The following is a 24247-nucleotide window of genomic DNA, read 5'->3' on the forward strand; positions in this document are numbered from 1 at the left end:
AACGCAATCAAGAAATGTAGGTCACCCAGGGAGACATATAATAAGGATAGCACTACCTGTTTATAATTTCTCTGACTATCTGCAGGTAGGTTGTGAAGTAAAAGAAGCTCACTTAGTGCTGAGCTTTGTATATCCACAGATAAGGAAATCTTTGTTGCATGAGTGGCTTGGGTAAGTAGAAAGGTTTAAATGGTTATGGTGCACCATTCAGCAATGTATTTTTTGTTTGAGCAAAAACCATTAGGATTTGAGCATGCAAAAATACAGTCCACCGCGTGCATTACAGTTTTTCTGGTATCCAGGTCCCTTTAATTGAATGCTTCAGCTAAACTGCAGGCAGACATTTTCTTCCTCATATTTTATTTAGAGAACCTACAGCATGAAGATTGCTTGTAGCCATTGCAAAACCCATTTTCCTGTCAACTGCCTCTCTACAGATTACAATGTCCAAGACTCGCATTCCAAAAGAATTCTGTAACAGCCTTAAATAAGCCTTTGTGTTCTTTATGATCTTATCAGGTCTCTTGGCACAGGTGGTCTTATCTGCTGGCAGGGGGCCCATTATGCTAAAAACAACACTACCTGAATTAGAAGTATCCGTCTTCACCGACCTCCAGAAAGAAGGCTTGTCACATTAAAACTCCAAAATTCTAATAATGCTGATAAAATCCCCTTTAAAATATATTAGTAGCAGAGTTTTTGCCAGATTTGCACCAGAGTCACCAGGCTTGAGCTTTTTGGGAACTACTTACCTGCCTGGTTTAATCTACAGTGATCCTCTGTTAGTTTATCGCTGGTTTCACTCAGTTTTGGTCACGACTAATGCACAATAATTGCATTATTCTTTACTTACAGAGGGAGACAGTGAGATATGTACTTCCTGACTCACTCGAGCAACTTCCAACAGGTAGGTTGGCATGAAAATGATGTGCCTAAAGGCACCTCAGATATATATCAGGCCTCTTCATATTAGTTCACCATTTACGGTACTACATAAATAGTATAGCAATATAATCAGGGTCGGTGCAGGGATTTTTAGCTACACAGGCGAAGATGCATTTTGCCACCCTCCTCACCCGCAAAAAAAAAGTGCATCTTAATCTCTGTGTGTTGTAACCCCCCCTCCCCTTTTTAATTTCTTACTTTCTTACCATTCTTAGTGTTTCCTATCCCCTCTTTTAAATGTATTACCCCTTTGTGCTTTAGTGTATTTTATTCCCTCTGTAGTGTGTCTTACAATTCCCTTTGTATGTCTCTTACTTACACCCAGCCCCTTTCTTTGTTTTTTTCTTCACCACGGTCCCTCTATGTGGCTCTTTCTCTCCTTAGTCCATTTTGTGTGTCCCTCCCTTCCAGATCCCTTTGTGTGTCTTTCCTTCCAAGCCATGTAGACATAGATATGCAGGCAAAAATGCATACATACAATACAATCATAGAGGCACACAGGCATTGTTTTTCAGGCACACAATCAAACAAAGTCATACAGGTACACTGTCATATAAACACATAACATAATCACAGACATAATCATACAGAGACATACAGACACAGGCAGAGACATAAAGACACACAGGCAGAGACATACAGACATACAGAAACAGTCACACAGAGACATACAGAGTCACATAGAGGCATACAGACACAGTCACACAGAGATATACAGGCAGAGTAATACACACATACAGAGATATACACACATAGAGAGACATACATACAAACAGAGACATACAGGTATACAGATACATGCAGGCATACAGAGGCATACAGTCATACAGACACATACATACATACAGGCATGCAGAAACTTACATACAAATATGTAAAGGCATGCAGACACATACATACATATACATACATACATACATACATACAGACAGACACATACATACAGAGACATACTGGCATACATACACATACATACATACAGAGACATACAGACATACAGGCATACATACACATACATACATACATACATACATACATACATACAGGCATTCAGAAACATACATACATACAAAAACATACATACAGAGAGATACAAACATACAGAGACATACATACATGCATACAGAGGCAAACATAAAGAGACAGACATACAGACATACAGAGGCATACATGCACACATAGACATACATACATACAGGCTCACAGAGACATACATGCACACAGAGACATTCCTACATACAAACATAAAGAGACATACATGCACACAGAGACATACATACATACAGGCGAACAAAGACATACATGCACACAGAGACACACATACATATAGGCATACAGAGACATACATGCATATTGAGACATACATACAGAGATATACATACATATTGAGACATACATACTTACAGGCACACAGAGACATACATACATACAGAGACATACATGCACACAGAGACATACATACAGACAGGCACACAGAGACATACATACATTCACAGACAGTCACAATGACATACCTACTGTACATACAGGTCCCTGTATGTACAGTACAGAGCGCTTCCATCCTGCCGGACAGCCTGACATTGTGCCCCCGGGGCAGGTGCACCCTAAGTTCTCCGTGTGATGCAATAAAATTTTAAGTCTTCCACAAGCTATTGTAGCTAATCCATGCAAGAGCAGATTTCGGCCAAGGACGAGGTTGTCCCAAATATACCGGAATTTTTTCTTTTTTTGTTTAAATAAGCGTTTCGCATTAACGTGTTACGTTTGTTCATCCTAACCCGAATGACATTTATGTTAACAAGACATTATTCAGACTTGACAACTGCCAATTAGAACAGAACAAATTTAGCAGAAGTTAAAAAAATAAATCAGCTTTTAACCGCACAAGATACATCAGCAAAGTTATTTTTTATTTTTTCGCGAAGTTTAAGGCGCGTATGATTGAACTAGTCAAACAGGTCTGATTTCTAGGAGTTTCCAAGCAATTAAATCAAATTAAAGGCATCCAGTTGTTTTAGATTTCGACCATTTATTAGCTCAGGTAAAACCGCAGGTAAGAGATTTTAACACAAAAAGCATTCAATTGTGTACTAATCCGTCTATAACCCTTGGCTGACACGACTAATAGATAAACCCTGCAGAATGGGAGTCTGATTTAATAAATACACATAATTAATGCTTTCATCCTTTTAGCCATGCCATTATTTGCTCACAAACTCAACAGGTAGTTGGCAGAAGGAAGAAAAAAAAATTAAGAGGGGGTTATAGAAGCATATCCAAAAATGTGGGCTTATGCAGACATTGTGTTCACATTTTGAATGTCAGGGTAATTGAAACGTGGGTAAACAGAGACACAGTCAGACAACAAGCTGGCTTCGTGTACCTACATATTTTACCGTAATCACCTTGGCCCTTTCAGCTCAGTGTGCAAGTCTGAACATTTTACGTCTCAGAAGTGCCACGGTATGCGCATATATAAGGGTGGCAGTGGGACGGGGAAGTGCAGAAACACCAGGAAGGATAGGCGTACAAAGTCGTAGAAGCCTAAAGGAGTAGATTGAGGGTTCTGCCAATGGCAATATAGTAGCCCCTGCCGCAATGTCATACCATATTGTTTCAGTCTTGTAGAACACATTTAAAAAAAAAAAAAATAGAAATTGGTTCATTGCCATCTTTAACGTGATGAAGCACGCTAGATAATAATATTTATCTATGCATGGACTCATAACTATGTGATTGTTATCCCAGCATTATGAGATCCTGGGCCATGCACTTCGGAGATGCGCATGCATAGAGTTGCGTCCACTACATTATCTGACACTTATTTTTATATTTTCTTTTATTTTTTATTTTTATTTTTTTAAATTCTTTATTTTTGCGGGTTGATATTAACAAAGCATATCAGTTGAAGTTAAAGAGACGTTGAACAAACAATAGTACGATTTCAGGTTACAGTACAACAACACATGCATCATGTTAACCCCTTTTTTGTGGGTGTTTTGGGGTTCGTTTGCTAAATTCCCTCATGTCTGCACCACAGCGCGTGTTACTAGTACTGGAGGGTGTTTGGTAAGAGCGGGATGCGCCCTGATTTCTGGCGGTGTAGGGCTTTTTGAATAGTTACCTAAGGCGCTTGTAATTAAGAGGTGTCGCTCAGCCTAAGGAGCGGTCAGTGACCTAAGACGTGTGTCATAATAGCTGGTATAAAAGCAGATTGTATTAGGTCTGCCTCGGGGCGTGCTAGTAATGGTTTGCACCAGCATGGATGGGAGCTTCATACGACCCGTTAAATGGTGTAGGGGGGGGGTGCAATTTAGGCTAGGTGTCTGGTTTTACGCTTACGGAGCCAGTTGAAAGATATATACAAATCATACAACACAAAGTAAATGCAAACTTGAAATTAAATGGACATCCCGGCAGTGTAACTATAGATACCGAGTAATAGAAACTAAACATAAATGTATAACCACAGAGTCCCAGTTGAGCAACTGCCGTCAGCTTCAGGCAGTAGGTTCGGAGGTGTTCGGTTTAAGTCCCCTTGGTACAAAAGGTCTAATATCGGCCATATTCCAGGTTTGGCTTTGCGCTGCTTGTGGAGCTGCTTGCGGAGCTGTAGTCGGCACCCCGAGAGCTTCGAGGAAAGTCGGAGCGTCCGAGACGTGAAAAAGAGGGTGCTTCTTGCCTCCTTTCTCCGCTATCAGGCGGTGGGGTCCCCACTTGTATGGTATGGAGTTGTCCCGGAGCTGCTGCGTGATTTGTTTAAAGGATCTCCTCCATGTAAGTGTGTGTCTGGAGTAATCCCTGAAGAATGCCAGGTGAGCCCCTTCAAAGGGGATTGTTGGAGAGCCTCTAGCCGCCCCCATGATCACCCCTCGGTCAGAGTCTCTCACAAGTTTAAGTAAGACATCGCTCGGGGTGTCTTTTGGTGCTTTGCTGGCTTTGGGTAGGCGAAAGCAGGAGTCAATTCCCAGCTGTTTAACTTGTTTAGGCAAGAGGAGGGTGGCTATGAGCCGTTTGCAGTAATGTGGCAGCTCAGCCTCAGTGATATCTTCGGGGATTCCCCGGATTCTCAAATTGCGTGCTTTAGACCTGTCTTCTATGTCGGCTACTTGTGCCGTTAGTGAGGTACATTGCTGCTGCAGGGAATGCATGGCAGCATCTGCGGCCATTTGTGTTGTTCCAATAGTTTGGACAGTTGCTTCTACTGCATTTACTTTGTTTGTAAGTGTGGAGACCTCCCCACGTACCTGCGCCATATCGGCCTGGAACATGGCTTGAATGTCCTTCATCAGGTGATTTATGTCGGCTTTTGTGGCCGGGGCAGTGTCCCCCAGATCCATGTGTGCCGTGGGCTTCATCCGAGCAGGAGCAGGTAAGTCGCTCATCAGGCCGTCGTCGTCCGACGAGGGAGAGGAGTAGGCCTCAGCTCGCGCCATCTTGGGGATGTCAGGCCGCATGGCCGAGCGCATGAAAGTCCCAATATCCTGGGAGCCCGGGCCGGGGTCCGCTCGAGACTTCTTGGTTTTCTTCCCCATGCTTTAAGGCTCCTGTGGAGCTTCTTATAGTCGGGCAGTATGCCGTGTTCGTGTCCAATTTCGGACAATTGCGGGTTAAGCAGACGGAGCTGTGGTAGTGTGCGTCTTGCTGTCTCCGGCGCTGGCTCCGCCCCCCCTTCTTTTATTTGTTTTAAAACAATAATTTAAAAAAGTGGCTCGCTACAACACTTGTGTGGGTACATCACACCCGATATTCATGCACAATACCAACATAGTAGGTTGAGGTAATAACACTAGCAATGTGTGAGTGGAGCAGCCTAAGTATGTTAATAGTATACTTCTGTCTCGAGCGATATATAATAATAACAAAGTATTTAACCAGGAAAGGTACATTCAGATTACTCTGGTTTCCAAGTATGTCCTGGAGATGTTACCTTAACCCAACATACTATCACTCAATTTAATGGTACTCATTTTATCTACCTCAGAAGGATGAAGGGCTGAGTCAACCCTGCCAGGATTTGAACCTGCGACCCATGGGTTAGAACAGATTCTGCTGATGCATTAGCCCACTGAGCTATTTCACTGGCATTATGAAACAGCTCTCAAAAATATATATACAAGAAGAAAACAGAATAGTGCAATATTTTCCAAAATATGTAGGAATTCCTAATGTTACAGTGTTCCTTTAATGATTTCTTCAATGGTGTATTTAAAAATACTCTACTTTAAAAAAAAACAAACAATATTTAACTTCGGCGATCATGGACATACTTTGGACAGAACAGATCTGTTTAGCAGTTGGGGCCGCAGTGTCGTTTTCCCTATTGAAGAAACAGCAGCTAAAATTCTCATGGGAATTTGTCCTCCCAGCTTGCCAAGCCAAGTGGCCCATTATTCGCACTCCAACAAATGGAGAGCTACAGGATCTCTAACCTGCTATTTAATGCAAAAGGGAATTATTCAGGTATGTGGAGGCTAGATGTGGTTCTTGTTCACAACTGTAATTCTGTTAATAATGGACAAAAGCTGCTGAGCTTTCCAAACAAGCAATTTGTTGAACGGTTTTCAGCCGACATTTAAATCACACTTATTAATCTTAAGAGCCCTACGGGCTATAATTGAAAGGTACTTTGAGTAAGTGGGAAGAGGGGTGGAGGGGGGGGGGGCCAGAGCCAAGAGTCTGACTGTTATAGAAAGTGTGTCCCTTGGCACGGTATAATTAAGACTTTGTTAAATGCGCTCAGGAATGGAGCATAACCTTGTTGTGAGACGGGACCTTCCTCAATTTGTGCACAAAAACATGTCACACACCTTTGTTTAGTGTCTAGTATTGTTGAGCCTCAAGGTGCAGAATTATTAACCTTTTACAGTCACGCTGATGTACGATACCTGCCTTGCCTTAAAAAATAAAATAGAGTAAACGTCTGCATTAATTAATTGTGGACGCAGGACGTACTACATGGTGTACTTGGAACACAGTCTAACGTAGGGACTAACAAAGTCTGTGTTGGGTCCATAATATACCTTTACAGATTCCTGGTAGAACCAATTATACTAATTTGTAATTATATGGAATAAACTTCTTACAGGAAATTCACTTGTTGGCATATAACGAGCTGGGTGCTCTCACTCTGTGCTTTCTGATATTTTATTTATATTTAAAAAAAAATTAATTTAAGCCCTTCGAATCAACTAAGATTTCAGTTTTATCTAGTTTATATGGAATGGAGAACCATTATAGCTAGTAATGTTCTATCGTTTTACAATAATCTGACGAGGGTGCCCCTTTAATCTGCATTGGCTTGCTTTATAATTCAGCTAGTGTGCGTAAAACACTTTGCTTTAAATTTGAAATTACTTTGTTTTAAATTTTTATATGGTTCACTAATTCATCTGAAATTCCTTGTGATAGTCTCATCTCCTGGCCACACCTCTAGCCACAATATCATAAAACATTCAAGGTTGTTTACTAATCTGAGTCTGAGAATTCAAAGTGAATTAAAAGTAGATTTCACTATTAAGAACAGAGTAGGTGAATTCGCAGCATAGCTGACTTCGACAACCTTTTTGACCTTAAATTTTAAATTCACTTTTAATTCTTACATAAATAAAAACCCATGATAGTCTTTAACCATTTGAAATACTGGGAGATATGCACAATTTCAAGTGCTTAACTATTGAAACAAACAATATATTGGCATTATCATGTAACTACTGCTTAATTTAAAATTGTGTTTGAGTGCTATGTGTACTGACAGCATTTATTATTTTAGGCAACAAGTAATTGGGCTTTCTACAACACCAGCCAACATTTTCCTCTAATCTGAAAAGTTCCCTCCAGCTAGTAAACTCTCATGACCTTGAGCATGTAATGAAGGTCAAAGAATTCATTTAAATGGTCATATGGTCAAGAGTAGCATTGGTCTACATTGTTACCTACCAACTACAAAATGCAGTCTTCTGGAAATATTCATATCAACTTGTTTGTTACTGATATTATATGTGCGGTGTAGCAGAGCCTGGAACAAATCTCATTTAATTTTAGAAAACAAGATATTAACCAGATGTGTTTCTAATGTACAAAATCCATTTCTCTCTATTGCAAGCTGCCTCCACGGAATATCAACTGGTTATGTCAACACTTACATTGGAGTTACCCAGGGCACCTAAACGCCAGTGAACAGAGGATAAATGACTTCACACTATCTCGCATGATGTCATATCCTGTCTGAAGAGAACCGAAATACTCTAAAGCTGTAAATCGCATTAATTTTAACAACTGCTAATAGCTTTTCAATGAAGGGAAAAAGCTGTCTTTTGAAACACGCTACACGAGAAAGGCATTTTGCAATTGAAAATAACAGAAAAGAAAACAAAACACAAAACCGGCTTAGTTCTCTAAACTAGGGATAATCGATAATAGATGATGGAAAAGCAAATCTTAAGTCAAGACATCGAAATTGGACAGAAAATTACAGTGGGGGTTATGGTCAGGATTAATACTTAGGGTAAATTCCGTCTAGGCAAATGATGGCTATGTACTAAATTGAACATTAATTTTCTAATTCTTGATAACTTTATATAGTGACTTTATATTACAGCGCCCATTGCTGGTATGAATTGGTATGAGTATAAGGAAGTGTGTAATCGCTGCCTTAGCCACACCTCCTGAGGGGGCCGGACTGTGGGTGTCCAAGAACTGTTATTTGATGTTTAACATCTTGAAAATGGTTTAACAATAAATGGAGGGAAAGTGTTGGGGGATTTATCAATGATTGGTGTAACTTCTAAACATTTATACATAAACCTGCATTTTAAAAATATGATATATTTAAATTGTAACAGTAATGGCTATAAAATGTAGCATGTCTTCAAAATAAACTAGACAAAATATGCTTGATTAAAATGGTAGAATTTTGCCAGTAGTTTAAAATATAGCTTAATTATCATTGTATATAATATATATTTATAATTCTTAACAACATCTCATAATTAATAATTAGGACTTATTTATAATCTATCAGTTACGGAGCATATTTATTCCTTACATTTTCAAGCTAAAACTATATTTGCTATTCGTATCCAATTATAAACCTGCATGCCGAGTAAGTGACGCAATGAGCCTTTTTTTCATTACCCACTAAGTAAATATCTGTTTGACGTTTTTTTCAGCATTCCAAAAATACCCAGTATGTGTGTAAAATAATCTTAAACTTCCTTAGAAAATCCTTTTCAAATTTTATTCATCTTGACTTAATCCACAATCTACTGAGTGAATTAAGGCTCTATTTGTTTTTTGGAAACCCATTTTGTAAGGGTCCAAGGGTCTGTGTTTTTTTAAGGAAAAAAAATGCCTTTAGTCTTGCAGTCAAGGATGCTGGGGAGCCGGGTCATCCAGAAGGGGCTCAAATGAGTCTTCTGTGTCCCTAGGTGCTCAGCTCCACTGACTAACAAAATGTAAATAAACACAGCTGAGTTGAGGAAGACATTGCAAGGTTTTCTCATTAGAGAAATAAAATAAACAGATGTCCTTAAGCACTTTGGCCTATGTTTGTCAAAGGAATTGAAAGACTTAGATGTTTGTACAACAGAGGTGATATAGGGCTGCATGGTAAGTACTCAGGAGGAAAAATATAAAAAAGAAACACTCAGTGCTTCGATTTGACAAATGACCCTACGGGAGACATCTTTTGATTTGAAGACTCATGGCTTCTGACCATAGATTTTAACTGACAAGCAATAAAGCAAAAGTTTATGCCCAGGCAGTAAAGTAATAAAATGCACAGTCTTCAAACTAAAAATGTAGTGATTTTTTTACTAGTAGATTTATAGTACCATAATTAAAAACATTTGTAATAATTTGCATGGCTGATTTAAAAATAATACTCTATATCAGCGGTTCCCAAACTGTGTGCCGTGGCACCCTGGGGCACCGCGACAGGCACACAGGGGTGCCGCGGAATGTTTCCTCAGTGCTATGATTATGGCACCAGGAAACATAATTGGTGGCTGGTCGGGTGCAGTGGTCCTTTAAGACAGCGACTGGGCCCCTGTAATGTTGGCCGGCTTGGAGGAAGTAAAAGCCTGTCACTTCCTCCCAGCGTCATGCAGAGCCAGAGAGACAGCGCGGGAGGGAGAGGAGCAGTCCAGAGCTGCTGCAGATCCCTCACACACAACAGCCAGCAGGACTCCAAGCCACCCTCCTGGACATACAAGGTAAACTAACAGGAGGGTGGCTGGAGATATAAAAAAATATCACTTGTGTGAGTGTATATGTTTGTATGAGTATGTTTGTATGAGTGTGTGTGTGAATGTGTGTGTGTGTGTGTGAATGTGTGTGTATGAGTGTGTGTGTGTGTTTGTGTGTGTGTATATAAGTGTGTTTGAGTGTGTATGAGTGTGTGTGTTTACGAGTGTATATATGTCAGTGTGCTTCTGTCAGTGCGTGTGTGTGTGTATGTGCATCTGTGGGTCAGGGTGTGTGCATGTATCAATGTTTGTGTGTGTCAGGGTGCGTGTGTGTATATGTCGGTGTATGCATGTGTAAAGGGGTGTGTATGTATCAGTGTGTATTTATGTATCTGTGTGTTAATGTGCATGTATATCTATATAAGTATGTATGTGGTTGTGTGTGTGCATACATCCAAGCAGTCAAACACCAGCACAACATACAAACACACTCCTGCAATCTAACACAAATATTACATAAAAACATACCCCTATATTCAAACTCCAAAAAAATATACAAACACACCCCTTCACTCAAACACAAATACTTCACACAAATGTACATCCGCATTAAAAAGTGAACATTACATTCAGACATACCCCTTCAATAAAACTCAAACATTACATACAAGCACACCCCAGTATTAAAACACAGATTATATACAAGCACCCCTTCAAACACCAACACTGTACATTACACTATTGTGCCAATAAATGCCGCAGCGCTGTACAGTTATACAACCTAGAAATTTTATGACTTGGGGTGCCTTGAAAAAATATTGAAATATTAAGGGCACCTTGAACCTAAAAAGTTTGGGAAACACTGCTTTATATAATACAGTGCAGGGCAGATCCTAGGGTTATAGACATTTTTTTTGGTGCCAAGGTGGACGTAGTCATCTTACTAGTTCCTCCCCTTTACAAATATATAGGAACTTTAGTGGGGGATAGGGGCTATAGTGGGGTATAAGGGCAGTAGTGTGGGATAAAAGGTGTACTGGGGTGTTAGGAGATGAAGTGGTGGATTAGGGGTAGTAGTAGGTATAAAGGCAATTGTGGGGAGTTAAAGGTTGTAGTGGTGTTGTAGGAGTTGAAGTGGAGTTAGAATATGTAGTGGGGGGATACGTGCAGTAGTGGGGGGCATAGGAGCAGCAATGGGTGGATAGGGGATGTAGTGGAGGTTATGGGTGTAGTGTGGTACTAGAGGCAGTATTAGGGAGTTATGGGTGTAGTGTGGGATTAGGGGCCATAGTTGGGGGTTAGGTGGTCTAGTGGGGTAGATAAGGGGCTTTATTAATACAATCAGCTCACTGATACACACAAATAGGCTTACTGACCCACAATCTCACTGATACACACAGATACGCTTACTGGTACACATACAAGTTCTCTGACATACACACACATGCTCACTACAGACAAGCTCACTGACACAAACACATGCTCACTACAGACATGCTCACTGAAATACACAAGCTCACTAAATACAAACTCACTGACGCACAGAAGTTTACTACAGACAAGCTCATTGACAGACACATGCTCACTACAGACAAGCCCACTGACACATGCGTGCTCACTACAGACAAGCTCAGTGACACACACAAGCTCACTACGGACGTGTTCACTGACACAAACACATGTACACTACAGACATGCTCACTGAAACACACAAGCTCACTAAAGACAAGCTCACTGACACACACATGCTTACTACAGACAAGCTCATTGACACACACACAAGTTTGCTACAGACAAGCTCACTGACACAAACACACATGCTCACTACAGAGAAGCTCACTGACACACAAGTTCACTTTCAGTCATGAGCTGCTGAGCATTTGAAGTACAGTACAAGATGCAGTCCTTACAGGCAAACTGTAAGATATTGTGAGCATCGGCTCTCTATGCAGTAGCTGCATAATATTGCTGTCCTCACACTCAAGGCTCGGTCATTCCATCCAGCTTCCTAAATATATACTTAGTATACTCATTACCCTTTGTGTTTCATCGCTGCCTTATGTCACTGACGCCCTGGCCAAGTCTTTTACAATCTTTCTTCTTTACTTTATGCTTGCTGAGCCTTTTTCCGACTGACCCTGATGTCTGTCCCTATTCCCTTCCAACTTTCTGATGACCCGAGACCTTTGGTCGACCCCTTGGGGTGAGGACAGCTGCAAATGACTGGCATCAGGGTAAAGAATTGGATTGATGTTTTTCTGGCATCCCACTGCCTTTCGGAGGTGAAGGCATATCAAGCGTTGCTTTTAAGGAGTTTTATTTTTGGATATGCCAGGTGGATTATGTTCGTTCAGTGATGTCCAACTGGCAGCCTTACAGTTGAATGTGACCCTCAAAAGGTTTATGTAGAGTCCTCCACAACCCAGCAAAATCCATTAGTTCCATTAGATTACATCACCAAATATGACCAGGTTTCCAAGATTATGAATCTGAAGAAATACTGTGGTAGTTATTAAAAGACTGGACAGCACTGTGTTAGGGTTTAATTTTCCAGAAGTGCATGAACTATACTCCGCAAATGGGCCAGTCACCTCCAGCACCTCTAGTTTTCTAATTTTCCATGTTTTCCTGTTTTAACACCAAATTAATGGCACTACATGACTTAAAGGACAAATGTCATCATATTTTCAGTCTTTGTTTTTTCAATATATTTAATAAAAGTTACTGATTTTTAAAAAATAAATAATGTGTATTGATTGATTTAATTTTATTTAGGAAATATCACTTTTTTTTAATCTGACTGGGCAGCCATCTTGGGTCAGACTCAGCTGTTATCTGACCGACTGCCGCTCAACCTAACTTGTCTGCTGCTGTGATTGCTCTGTGTGTTCTATGTGAAACTGCTGCAGTTGGTCAGCTTTCAGTGGGGCAAAACTCATTTACGACCATCACCTACTGGAGACTCTTGTCTCTTTCGCCATCAACTGCTCGAGGGACGATAGTAGCAGTTTACTATATCTAGTGAACAACCAAACTGCGCATGTCAATCCCTTAACTGCATTTTACGGGGGCTACTAAGAAAACCAAAAAATATTAGCCATGTGACATTATAACACCGTATCACAGATTGTAATCGAGTGTATCAAAAATGTAAGTAACAGTTGCCATATTACAAGTTAAACTAGGGTTACGTGCACTTGTGTGTTAGTTTGTAATTACTCTGAAGGACACTAATCGAATCCACAGACTCTGCCCGTCGTATGTGGCAATTATATGTTCCATCAATAATTTAAATAGAGTATTGCGTGTTTTTTGGGTTTTTTTTCACACAAACTCTCCAGTTCCTTTCCTTAACATTTCAATGTGCATACGCAGTTTAATGATGTGTTAGCACGTACCGAGTCATTTGTTTTGGTTTGCCTCGCAGTCTATAAATAGATACACATTCGTTTTAGGGTTATGAGCAGTGAATTTACCATATTAGTGTTTCTGCTGATGGCTTATGATAAGAGCAGACATTTCTCCCCCTCCCCTCCCCCCCCCCCCCATTAGAAAGCTGCTAAACAGGATTAATTGGAAGCCGTTAAAATAGGAAATAAGTCGTCAGGTTTTATGCTCTTGACTTAACAAGAAAACTGGCACAAAAATAAGTTCAAACTAAAAATAAAATGAAAACATAAAAGTTACTCTGTGTGACAGAATATTATTTGCACCGACTTTTTCAATTATTTTATGCACACGTGGCAAATAGAATGAAATATTACAAACATTTGCTGCAGAGTTTATCATAACTTTTAGTATCGCTGCTAGTATCGAGGCCTGAAAAGGCCAACGAGAAAATCTTCAAGTGCCTTTTCCCTTACCTAAAGGAACACATTACTACGGAGTTGACCAATCTTTTTTTTTTGTCTATATGTAAAATATATGTAAAACTATTAAAAATAAAATTTAACAGAACACAATGTCTACTTTTAGAGTTTCTCTCTTCCAACGTAATACTCAACTCGTCATCAATTAAAAAATGTCAGCCAATCAGTGCTCTCCCGTACAAATGTTTTTGACTGGTTCTAAGCAGACATGTGTGATGTTACAAAATAAAACAGAAAAAGGAATACGGGGTAAGAAAATCTATCAATATAATAAACTCCTGCTACATTTCGGAAGATGAATAATATGAAACTAATACATTTGTAAAAGGAGCACAATACTGAATATTTAGCATGAAACAAATTACACTTGTTTTATTTAAAATGAAGCTACTCTATCATATAATATATCTTTACATCGCCAAATGACTCTCAGCAGAAAACCAATAAAGTGTACAGAAAGTCCACAATTTAAATACGTTGGATAAAATTCCCCAGCATGAAATCGTGCCACTAGCTCCAAGAGTATACGGATACGTTTCCAGTACATGTTCTTATATAAGAATCAGTTTAACAAACCAAATCGACTAATGCCACATTCTTAATTGAACATCTTGGAGTTATGTGGACTATTTTTTACAGATTTAAAAAAAAAAAGCATTTGGTCTAGAGCACTAGTGCCTCAAAGGGAGATTACAGACACCTAAAGCATTTTAACTTGCTGAAGTACTTAATGTGTAAAGAGTGTGTGCTCTTCTTTTTACGTAACAAAAAGTGCAGATTTCAATAGAAATTGGTACATTTATAAATTAATCTTGTTACACCTCCACTGGCTGTGACTAACTAATTTTTTTGTTAATGTGTATCTGCATATACAAGAATTATTACTCCTACCTTCTACTGCTTAGTAAATCTTCATCAAAGAGATTTTTCTTTTCTTTTTTTTTTTAAATAAACACCAAAATGCAGTTAATTGAAAACTACATTTCTATATTTTTTTTTTTGGAAAATAACTAATTTGGAAAAGTTCTCAAGTTCTCCAACAATTTTATATTTTTTAATAAACTTTTCAAATATTTTTTTTTCCTTCCTAATATTACAATATAACAATTATATCATATGTAACAAATATATAAATGTATTATAAATGAATTCAAATAGTTTTCAAATTATTAAATATTTTTAAACGTTTATCCTAAAAAAAATAAAAATATTAAATCATGTCAAAAGCTTCTCCAAAAATATCAAATTAAAGCCTTAGCTATAACCACAGTTTGGCTATTCAGGATTCAAATCACTAGTGAATTAGTGAATAAAGCTCGATATGTATTTTGTTTAGTTTTTTGAAACTTTTTAACTGGATTCTCCATTAAAATAAAACCACTGCATATTACATTTTATTATAAAGTTGTCTAGCATTTATAGAGTTTCAAAGAATAATTCCACGCACAACAAATCTATGATTTGCTACATTTTTGGCAATTTTTCCCTCCTCTTTTGATATATCCTTACACAGAATCGAACACAGCAAGTGAGTCTAAGGGTTGAGATTATTGATTACCCGCTATTCCCAGAGGTACTTAGCTGAACAAACAGACACTAAAAAAAAAAAAAAAAATTGAAGTGAATTCAATTTACCTTCGCATATCTGGTCGCAAAAGTTCCCGTGAGTAAGGAGTGAAAAATAATTATCGTCTCGTCCAAATCCCACACGAACACACGCTGTGATAAAAGACAGACAACTAGTTTAGCGAGCAAAGCATGGCACGATAAGCAAATATATGAGACAATCGACAGCTAGATACTTTGTACCGGTCACTAAATTAATTATAGTGAATTTCAATTTTTGGCCCAAAATACCAGAATTGTGATTTTTTTTCTCCTAAGTCATCTATCGTTATAGTTGAGCTATTTTAGATGAAAATTTTAATTTCACTGAATTGAATGTATTTTTGCATTTTTTTTTCTTCAAGAGGTGCAGGACCACATTCTGAAGAAACATATGTCTCCTAAAGAGAGGAAGTGGCTACACTTGGCTGGTCTTTCTGTTTCTTAGCGTACTTGCATGGCTCGGCACGGTAGAGTAACTTGTGACACCAGTACATGATGTTGTGGCCTTCGCAAACATTAGCAAAGATGCCGTTTTTAGTTCACCTCTCATTCTGATGATCCCACAGGAGAAGCTAAGTATGTGTCAAACTTCTAGACACAACTAGATTTATACTGGATTTATTTGAGAGAGTCTGTCCTGTGACCATGAGCAACTGCAAGTAGCTTAATTCACTAGAAGACATTAATGAAGCTACTTAGACGCTACTTCTTGGATTGAAGAGTGGTTTCACTTGTCTTTTCATGAATTAAACTACGACCGAGTGTTAACCAAAGAAAGGGCAATGGTTTATTGAAATTCTTAACTTCGTAATGTTCCGAGGCGAAGTTTTAACTTTTTTTTCTTTCCTTTTAACTTTTTCTGTTATTTTGCTATTCTTAATGCATTATTTCTATAATGCATTAAAAAGAAAGTAGATGGTGAAAGAAACAATAACATCTTTAGAAAATACCCCCCCCCCCCACATGTTTTTATGAGTTATCTTATGAATTGGACCATGTCAAATTGTATGCGTTAATTCATTTTTCATTTCACGAAGCCTTAATTCTTCTGTCATGCAAATACTTTTTAAAATTGTTTTTATCACTGTTTGCCAAGGTATATCATTTTTTTAATTTCTTAAAAATACACATACAATTCATATATGTATACTAGACGTACACAGATTTCATGTTTGCAAACTCTTGTTTCTTTCATAAGAAACACAAAAGAACCAGGTGGAAAATGCATTTTGGACAAATTAGGATTGGTTTGATATTATGATAAACTAGCCTATTGTGAGCTCTTTTTTTCTGTATGGAATGGTTTTATCATGCATTTTATTGCATGATAAAATAATAAATACAAAAAAGATAAAAAATCTTCATATCTGCAGCCAGTTGTCCTTAATTCAGGGTGGGCACAGTTGTGCCATTTATTTTAGAATAAAAAATAAATAATTTTTCGTTTGAGATTGTTTTGCCCTAAACTTTGTAAAAACATTCTGAAACTAAGAAGATTAAAAGGAAACTTTTCTTGAGTCAATTCTATTTATGCAGCCCTTGCCAACCTCCCCTAGTTGTGACGCATACCGCCTGCATGAAAAAAAGGGGTTCTTTTTAGTCAGATGTTAACTTACTTTAGAAGTTTTATTTTTTTATCTTCTGCTCAGAAAATTGAACTTTAATCTTAAACAGAGGAGGCTCCTGCAGGATCTAGCAGGCATTTAACAGAGCAGGAGATAAGAAATTGTAACTTAGACTGTGCAATAAAAGAAGTTTAAACATTAAATCTCTCGTTACAGGAAGTGTTTAGGAAACCCGTGCCAGGTAAATCTTGGAGGTGTGACTAGGGCTGTATAAACAAAGTGATTTAACTCATAAATGGCAAGGACATGAGCTGCTTCATTAAGCTAAAGTTGTTTTGGTGTCTATAGTCCCTTTAAACCAAGCTTCAATTGTTTGCAGAGGTTTTATTGGTAGCCAAAGAGTTAAACAATGCAAGGGATGATCTGGGCAAAATATATATGCAAATTATTCATGGAAGGTGGTATACTTCTTGACATACATCTTTGTAAGTTTGACATGCCATGGGCTTTAATGCTAAAGCCCCTAAATCATCACTCAATTGTTGTTTTTTCTTCTTCGATTTTTAGAAATTATAGCGTATACCTTGTAATCCCCAACATCTGGGAGTCTTTGGCGGCAGTTCCCGTTACAAGTGTACAGTTGTTTTAATTGGCACCCGTGCCCTTTTCGGGAACATTTCTCAATTCTTTTCTGTAAGGGATATTATGTGCATTCTGGTTCTGTATTGTACATTGATTTATCAAGGACGAGAGGCATCCGGTGTGAAACTTAAACTGGCACCTAGCCGTCCTAACACATCCGAACCACCCCCTTCAGTGAGGTAATATATTCTCAATGAATTGTTTTTAATGGCCGTATTAACAAGGTTTAAATATCTGTAGAAGACTCCTTCATATTTTTCCATCTGTCTCTTATGGTAAGTAAACTTCACACCATCCTCCACTGGTGGATCTCACGCTCTTGTTCCTCAACTTTTCCTCCTCAACGCCTCGTCTTTGCAACATTTGTCTACTTCTTCAACTTAACTGCTGATGCTTCCTTACAGCTGATGACATTAAAATATATCTTTATATATCTTTATCTACCCCAAAGGGTGTGCCACATTGTATTCTTTAATTTAGAGAATAAACTGGCTGAAGGAAAACACTCTCCCCAGATCACCAGTAAGTCAGGGAATATCTAATGAGGACACATTTATATTTAGTTCTAATTTTGAATATTTTAGACTATTAAATAACCTGGCTTCCAGACCGAATATTTACATTTTCATTTAAAAATTCACTTAGCCAATGCACTTCTCTTATATAAGTAAGATACTATATAATTAAATATATTATTATGGAATGTTAATGGTCAAGTTTATACAGTTGATATTGACAATGATGACAAATCTGTGAGCAAACAGGTGCTCTCAAACGTCTGAATAGTACAGTATATATGAACACACATACATATTTTGCAACCGGCCACTTATTTTGAGTATTTAATTAGAATTTTTATTTAAATTGACTTACAATAACTACAGATTAGCAAACTATTTTCAGGCAAATTTAAACGACAATATGACATTCATTTTTAATGCCAATAGGCAGAAAATGTAAAAATGTATTATTACAATTCTCTAATAAATGTGTTTTTTGTTTTTTTTTAATTGTGCACAACATGTCCTACATACCTCAATTTCATTATCTATTGTGGGAGAGGGGTCGATGTTCCTTTTTGATCTTCCGCGCAATTTTCCGTCCGACCCTCTGTGTTGTCGATCGTTTTCTGAATCTTTTATTGGCGTAGACGGACCGTTATGCGTATAATCTACTGTTTGGAAACAAATCATGTGTAAATGTATTAATTTATCACTGGCCTGCCTGGAGGCCTCTAGGATTTAATTTCAAATGTATTTCAATGTAATGGGGTTAAGGACAGTGAATATTTAGGATTGCCAAAACAAATGCTGGAAGTGTAGTGGTTGCAATCTGATACAGATCAACAAATTCATTAAAAAAAAAAAAAAACACTATGAGAAGCAGACATTTTCAGTTATTATTTTATACAAATAGCAGCCAACATTTCTAACAATTTACTTAAACAGTTATGGAGACGCTATGAGATGCTGGGTAAGGTTTCTATGTATACATATCTTTGACAAGTAATAGTATTACAAGAAAGGATAACTATTTATTTATAACTTGCGCGTTTAAACTATTGCCTCAGCCAAGTTGCTCAACGAGAAATCAAAATGGCTGCCCTCAGCAAGATGTTTATTTTTCAGATTTTATTACTATGTACCTCGGGACTAAAACTGCAAGTATCAGGTGATGCAAAATGCAGTAATCATTTAGGCTTTAGTTTTAGCGTTATTTGTCTTTGTTTGTTTAAAAGGGAACTTTTTCAGAATCTACACCATATTATAAAACATTGAAAATCACCCATAACTTATGTTAATCTTTTTTTTTCTTTTTTTCTGAGTTTATTTTTTTTCTGTTAAATATAATTTTAAAGATTTTTAAAATTTTTTAAATTTTTTTTGAACAACACAATCCAGTTCAGTCTTGGCACAGCCAAGGCACACAATGGATATTTGCTGCTAATATGGGATAAGTAAACATTATATTAAAAATCCTGGTAATTTACCTTTTAAGCTTCTGTTAATATAATCAGTCAATTCATTAACTGCTCAAAACAATAAAGCATATGGCTAAATGGACTGCTGACCTTTTTTTTTTTTAAATTACACTTTGTACTAAAATTAATTTGAGAAAAATACAAACTATTTTCACTATTTTGACTTGAAAGCTAGCACTCTAATGAAAACCAGTTTGCCAGTTATCTTTACTCGATGACTTACCAGACAGTGATTCCGTGCTCTCATTTGAGATGTGATGAGATGATTCTTGAAGTGAGAATGTGCTTGTAGAGATTGCTGTCGGGCTGAGGCTATTGTTTGGTACATAGGGAGAGTTATAGGATGCGCTGTAATACTGTGGGTATTGACCTTGGCTGAAGCCTGGATATGACGAATATTCCTTTGAAATAAGAAATAGATACATTGTACGATAGTGACTCCCTTTAGAACATGGATAACATTTAGAAAAACATTCCCAACGTAGTCTTGTTTGACGGGGGTTTTCAATAAAAGCCTCAAAGCTTTATTAGTATTTTGGTTACAAGTACAAGACAATTTCACTAACTGGGACAACTTGACATATCTCTCTTGCCCATGGGCATGAGCAATAGCTAAGCATTCACTTATATTCGTATAATATATTGCAGTTTAACTCCTTATGCATCGGAAAAAATGAGCCATTTATCAGCGTCTCAGACTCCACGCACCATAACCACTTCAACCAGTTGAAGTGATTATTGTGCCTACAGTGTTCCTTTAAGAGTAACAATACAGCAAAAAAAAAAAAAAAGGACATGCATTTTCTTATAACCATTTAGTGACATATCAATTCAATTCAATAATGTGAATACACCAGGAACCTCGCACCCACACAAAATTTCAACTTAAGTTTTGAAAATACATTTTTCAGTTTATCAATGTTTAATGTTTAGCAGCTAGGCCCCAACAAGTGTAACGGGATCATATTTTTAGTAATATTAAAAATACCCCACATACGATGCTTATCTGCTTAGCACTATAAACCATTTTTTTTATGTATTAATGTATTAAGTATCTCAAAGAGAAATATGGCTTTGGCTGAATTTAGCTTCACTTAAATCTGCCAAAATATCTTTTAGTGGAAAGATATTTGTTTTACCAATCTTAAAGCCCAAATTCTTGAGAACAGTTAATTTGGCCAAATAAGCACAGTAGGAGTTATTGTGTTTTGTTTAATGTAAATTGTATAAAATTGTGCGCTCTCAAATTTTTCAGTGTTTAGTTTTTTGAAAACACATTTCGACCATTAGTAAACCTAAAGTGACTATACGGTAGAAAAATAAACCGTTCAGATTGCTTATTAAAACCACTAATGATAGACTGGGCACAAAGAAAATGATTTATATCATCGCAAATTGTAGGTTGTGCGATGTAACAGTACGTAGATGATATAAATACGAAAGGATGCAATAGCTTGTGGAAGATTACTTGTAACATAAAAACAATACTCGATGGCATACAATAAAATGTGGAACTAAATAAATGCTCACTAAATTATTATTTTTGTTTATTTCGTTTAATCCATGGCTTGCTTAAAGGGACAGCGCAAGTGTTCTAGAGCTGCAGTGATACAATTTTTTTTTTAAAACACACTATTCAGTTTCATACATCTTAAAGGGACAGAGATCCTATTTTTAATGATTTAACTCATTGCTCAAAGATTTTGAATCCTGAGCAGAGTTTTAGGTAGAAACTCTGGAATAGTTCTTAGTGGGTACCTTCCTCAGACACTATAGGCTTGGCTATAGGCAAATATTTTCATGGTGTGCGAATGCATGTATTAATATCCATGAAGCTTTCCTCATGTGTTTTTTATAACCACGTTCTCTCTAAGTATTATATCAGTGATCCAAAAGTATAATTTTATCATTAAAGGGACACTCCACTACCCTATCCTTTCATAAAACAAAAACAGAGAATGGAGTCTACAGACTCATAGCACCATAACTACAAACTGTAGTGGTTATTTGAGTATCCCTTTAATTTTATTAGATTTGCAATTCATTGTCCTCTTATTGAACAAGAAGTGAGGCATTTTATTTACAAATATTTAGTTTTCATTCTCTCTTGATCAGTATCTTACCTGATGCACACCACCAAATGAGCCAGTGTTGGTCAAACCGTTGGCTCCCTGATAAATCCCCGTTGGACCTAAAGAGGAAAAAAATACATATACAATGTTACGAATAAACAGGAAGGACGGAATGTAACTGTTCTGTTATCTAACTGTATCAAGAAGAAGCATTTTTCTTTAAATTGTTTTTACAGACATTTACTGAGCATTCTTAGTCAACGATTTAGATATTTGCCAATACTGTTCCAATGGGGACCAGGAAAACCCCCAAGTATTTACGCGCCTTAAGGACTGGATTGAAAAAATAACTGCTCTGAGTCTGATCTCAGGGTCCGAGACAACAGGAAGTCGAGTGTGTGCAGTGAAATTGCTTCCCCCAAGACAATCTGAAAACAGCTATATCATTTCAAATAGCTTAAGGTCTCTCAAACTAGGGAAACCTTTACTGTATATTCTTATATCCTCATGAATGCGACAAAGTTCTAGTTTATGGTGTAAAAAGCTTTGTGTTTCTTGTTTCTGTTTAAGTAGGTCACTGCACACTCTTTCCCCAAAACAAATGAAATAACGTGGAGCCGGACGAGATCTCAATGCTGTATTTTTTTACACGTGCGGACAGGACCCCAGTGTCTCCTCTCCGTGTCCTTTCCCTTAAGATCCTGTTTGTTTTTATTTTAAGATGCTGGATTAACCGGGGAGAGAACAGCTGAATAAACTTCGGCATGCCAGGGGCCGTCACAGAAAGCACATAGAGAAAGAGAAATTCTTTGCCAGGAATCAACAAGAATGGGATATGGATCTAGGACAAATCTGCTACCACATGAAGACTCCAGAGCGTGCAAAATGGAGTATTTGAAATGCTAAGCTGAGCCACTATTTACTAGAGTATCTCAAACACTTAACGCAGGACAATGAATATGAATGCACCATTGTCTTACTCCGTAGCGATAATCTGTTTCTCTACGGCTGAATCAGTTTTACGATGGTAAAGATATTTCTCGGAGCCAGTTATACGGGTCACAGCAGTGTGTAGCTTTGCCTTTCGGACAATAAAATTCATAATATTCAGAGGGATGTCTTTTAGGCTATAGGACCTACTGTCATCCTCTACCAGAGGACCTATCTGTGTAGTAGATCGTAAGCTCTTAAGAACAGGCGGTGGGATATACAGTTAATTCTATTGCAGGTCAAACCCATGGTAAAGATCTCACAACAAGTTACATGTTATTGTTAAGCTTATTCTCTTTTGCCTCCCATAGATTACTCTTGATAAGTCTATTATAACCGATGGTATAGAGGGTGAAGTGACTAGACTCGTGTTGCCTAACTTCACAAGTAGAGATGTCGCGAACATAAAATTTTCCATTCGCGATTGGCGAATGCGAATTTCCGCAAATGTTCACGAACGGGCAAACTGGGTGAACCGCCATAGACTTCAATAGGCAGGCAAATTTTAAAACCCACAGGGACTCTTTCTGGCCACAATAGTGATGGAAAAGTTGTTTCAAGGGGACTAACACCTGGACTGTGGCATGCCGGAGGGGGATCCATGGCAAAACTCCCATGGAAAATTACATAGTTGATGCAGAGTCTGGTTTTAATCCATAAAGGGCATAAATCACATAACATTCCTAAATTGTTTGGAATAACGTGCTTTAAAACATCAGGTATGATGTTGTATCGATCGGGTAGTGTAAGGGTTAGGCCCGCTTCACAGTGACAGACCAAACTCCCCGTTTAACGCACCGCAAACAACCGCAAACAGTCCATTTGCACAACCGCAAACTCCCCATTTGCACAAGGTTGGATACCAAGCTAGCCATGTCCCGTTCCTTGTCCTCACTAATGTCATTGAAGGTCTCTTCCTCCACCCAGCCACGTACAACACCAAGGGTCCTCGACACCAGATATGAGTGGTGGCACTGGGCAAGTTGGCACAGTATACGCTGTGAGCCTGACACACACGCTGGCACACAGGCAACTGCAATTAGATTACACAGAAAAAAAAAAAAAGCAGACTGATGTTCTAGCCCTAAAAAGGGCTTTTTGGGGTGCTGTCCTTACAGCAGAGATCAGATGAGTCCTTCAGGACTGTAGTGGACACTGAATACACTAGCCTAGCTATCGGTTTCCCTATTAAATCAGCAGCAGCTACACTGTCCCTCCTCTCACTAAGAATGCAGCTTCCGGGGGGCAGGGCCTAGCTGTCATGGAGGAAAGACGCACTTTGTGTGAGCTCCCTCAATATCTCACTTTAAGCAGCTTTCAATAAGTGAATTTCACCCCAGAAGGGGATGACCCAGCAATGTTGCTCCTACCTGACCGACCCGACATG

The 24247-nt window shown here is 38.1% G+C and overlaps 1 protein-coding gene across 3 annotated transcripts in view; it reads right to left on the bottom strand.

The window, feature by feature from the left end:
- Positions 1-24247, bottom strand: part of EYA2 (EYA transcriptional coactivator and phosphatase 2) — a 147366-nt gene that overhangs the window by 25860 nt on the left and 97259 nt on the right. For 2 of the 3 annotated variants that reach the window (XM_063459449.1, XM_063459450.1), the window contains exons 7-10: positions 21922-21989; positions 20022-20199; positions 18852-18991; positions 15638-15721 (exon numbers count right to left, since the gene is read on the bottom strand). In XM_063459449.1, coding sequence (XP_063315519.1) covers positions 15638-15721; positions 18852-18991; positions 20022-20199; positions 21922-21989 — 470 coding nt within the window. The remainder of the gene's footprint in view (positions 1-15637; positions 15722-18851; positions 18992-20021; positions 20200-21921; positions 21990-24247) is intronic. The other variant, XM_063459451.1, reaches the window with a different exon arrangement.

This window comes from Pelobates fuscus, chromosome 6 (assembly GCF_036172605.1).
Source record: "Pelobates fuscus isolate aPelFus1 chromosome 6, aPelFus1.pri, whole genome shotgun sequence".
NCBI classification, from domain to species: Eukaryota; Metazoa; Chordata; class Amphibia; order Anura; family Pelobatidae; genus Pelobates; species Pelobates fuscus.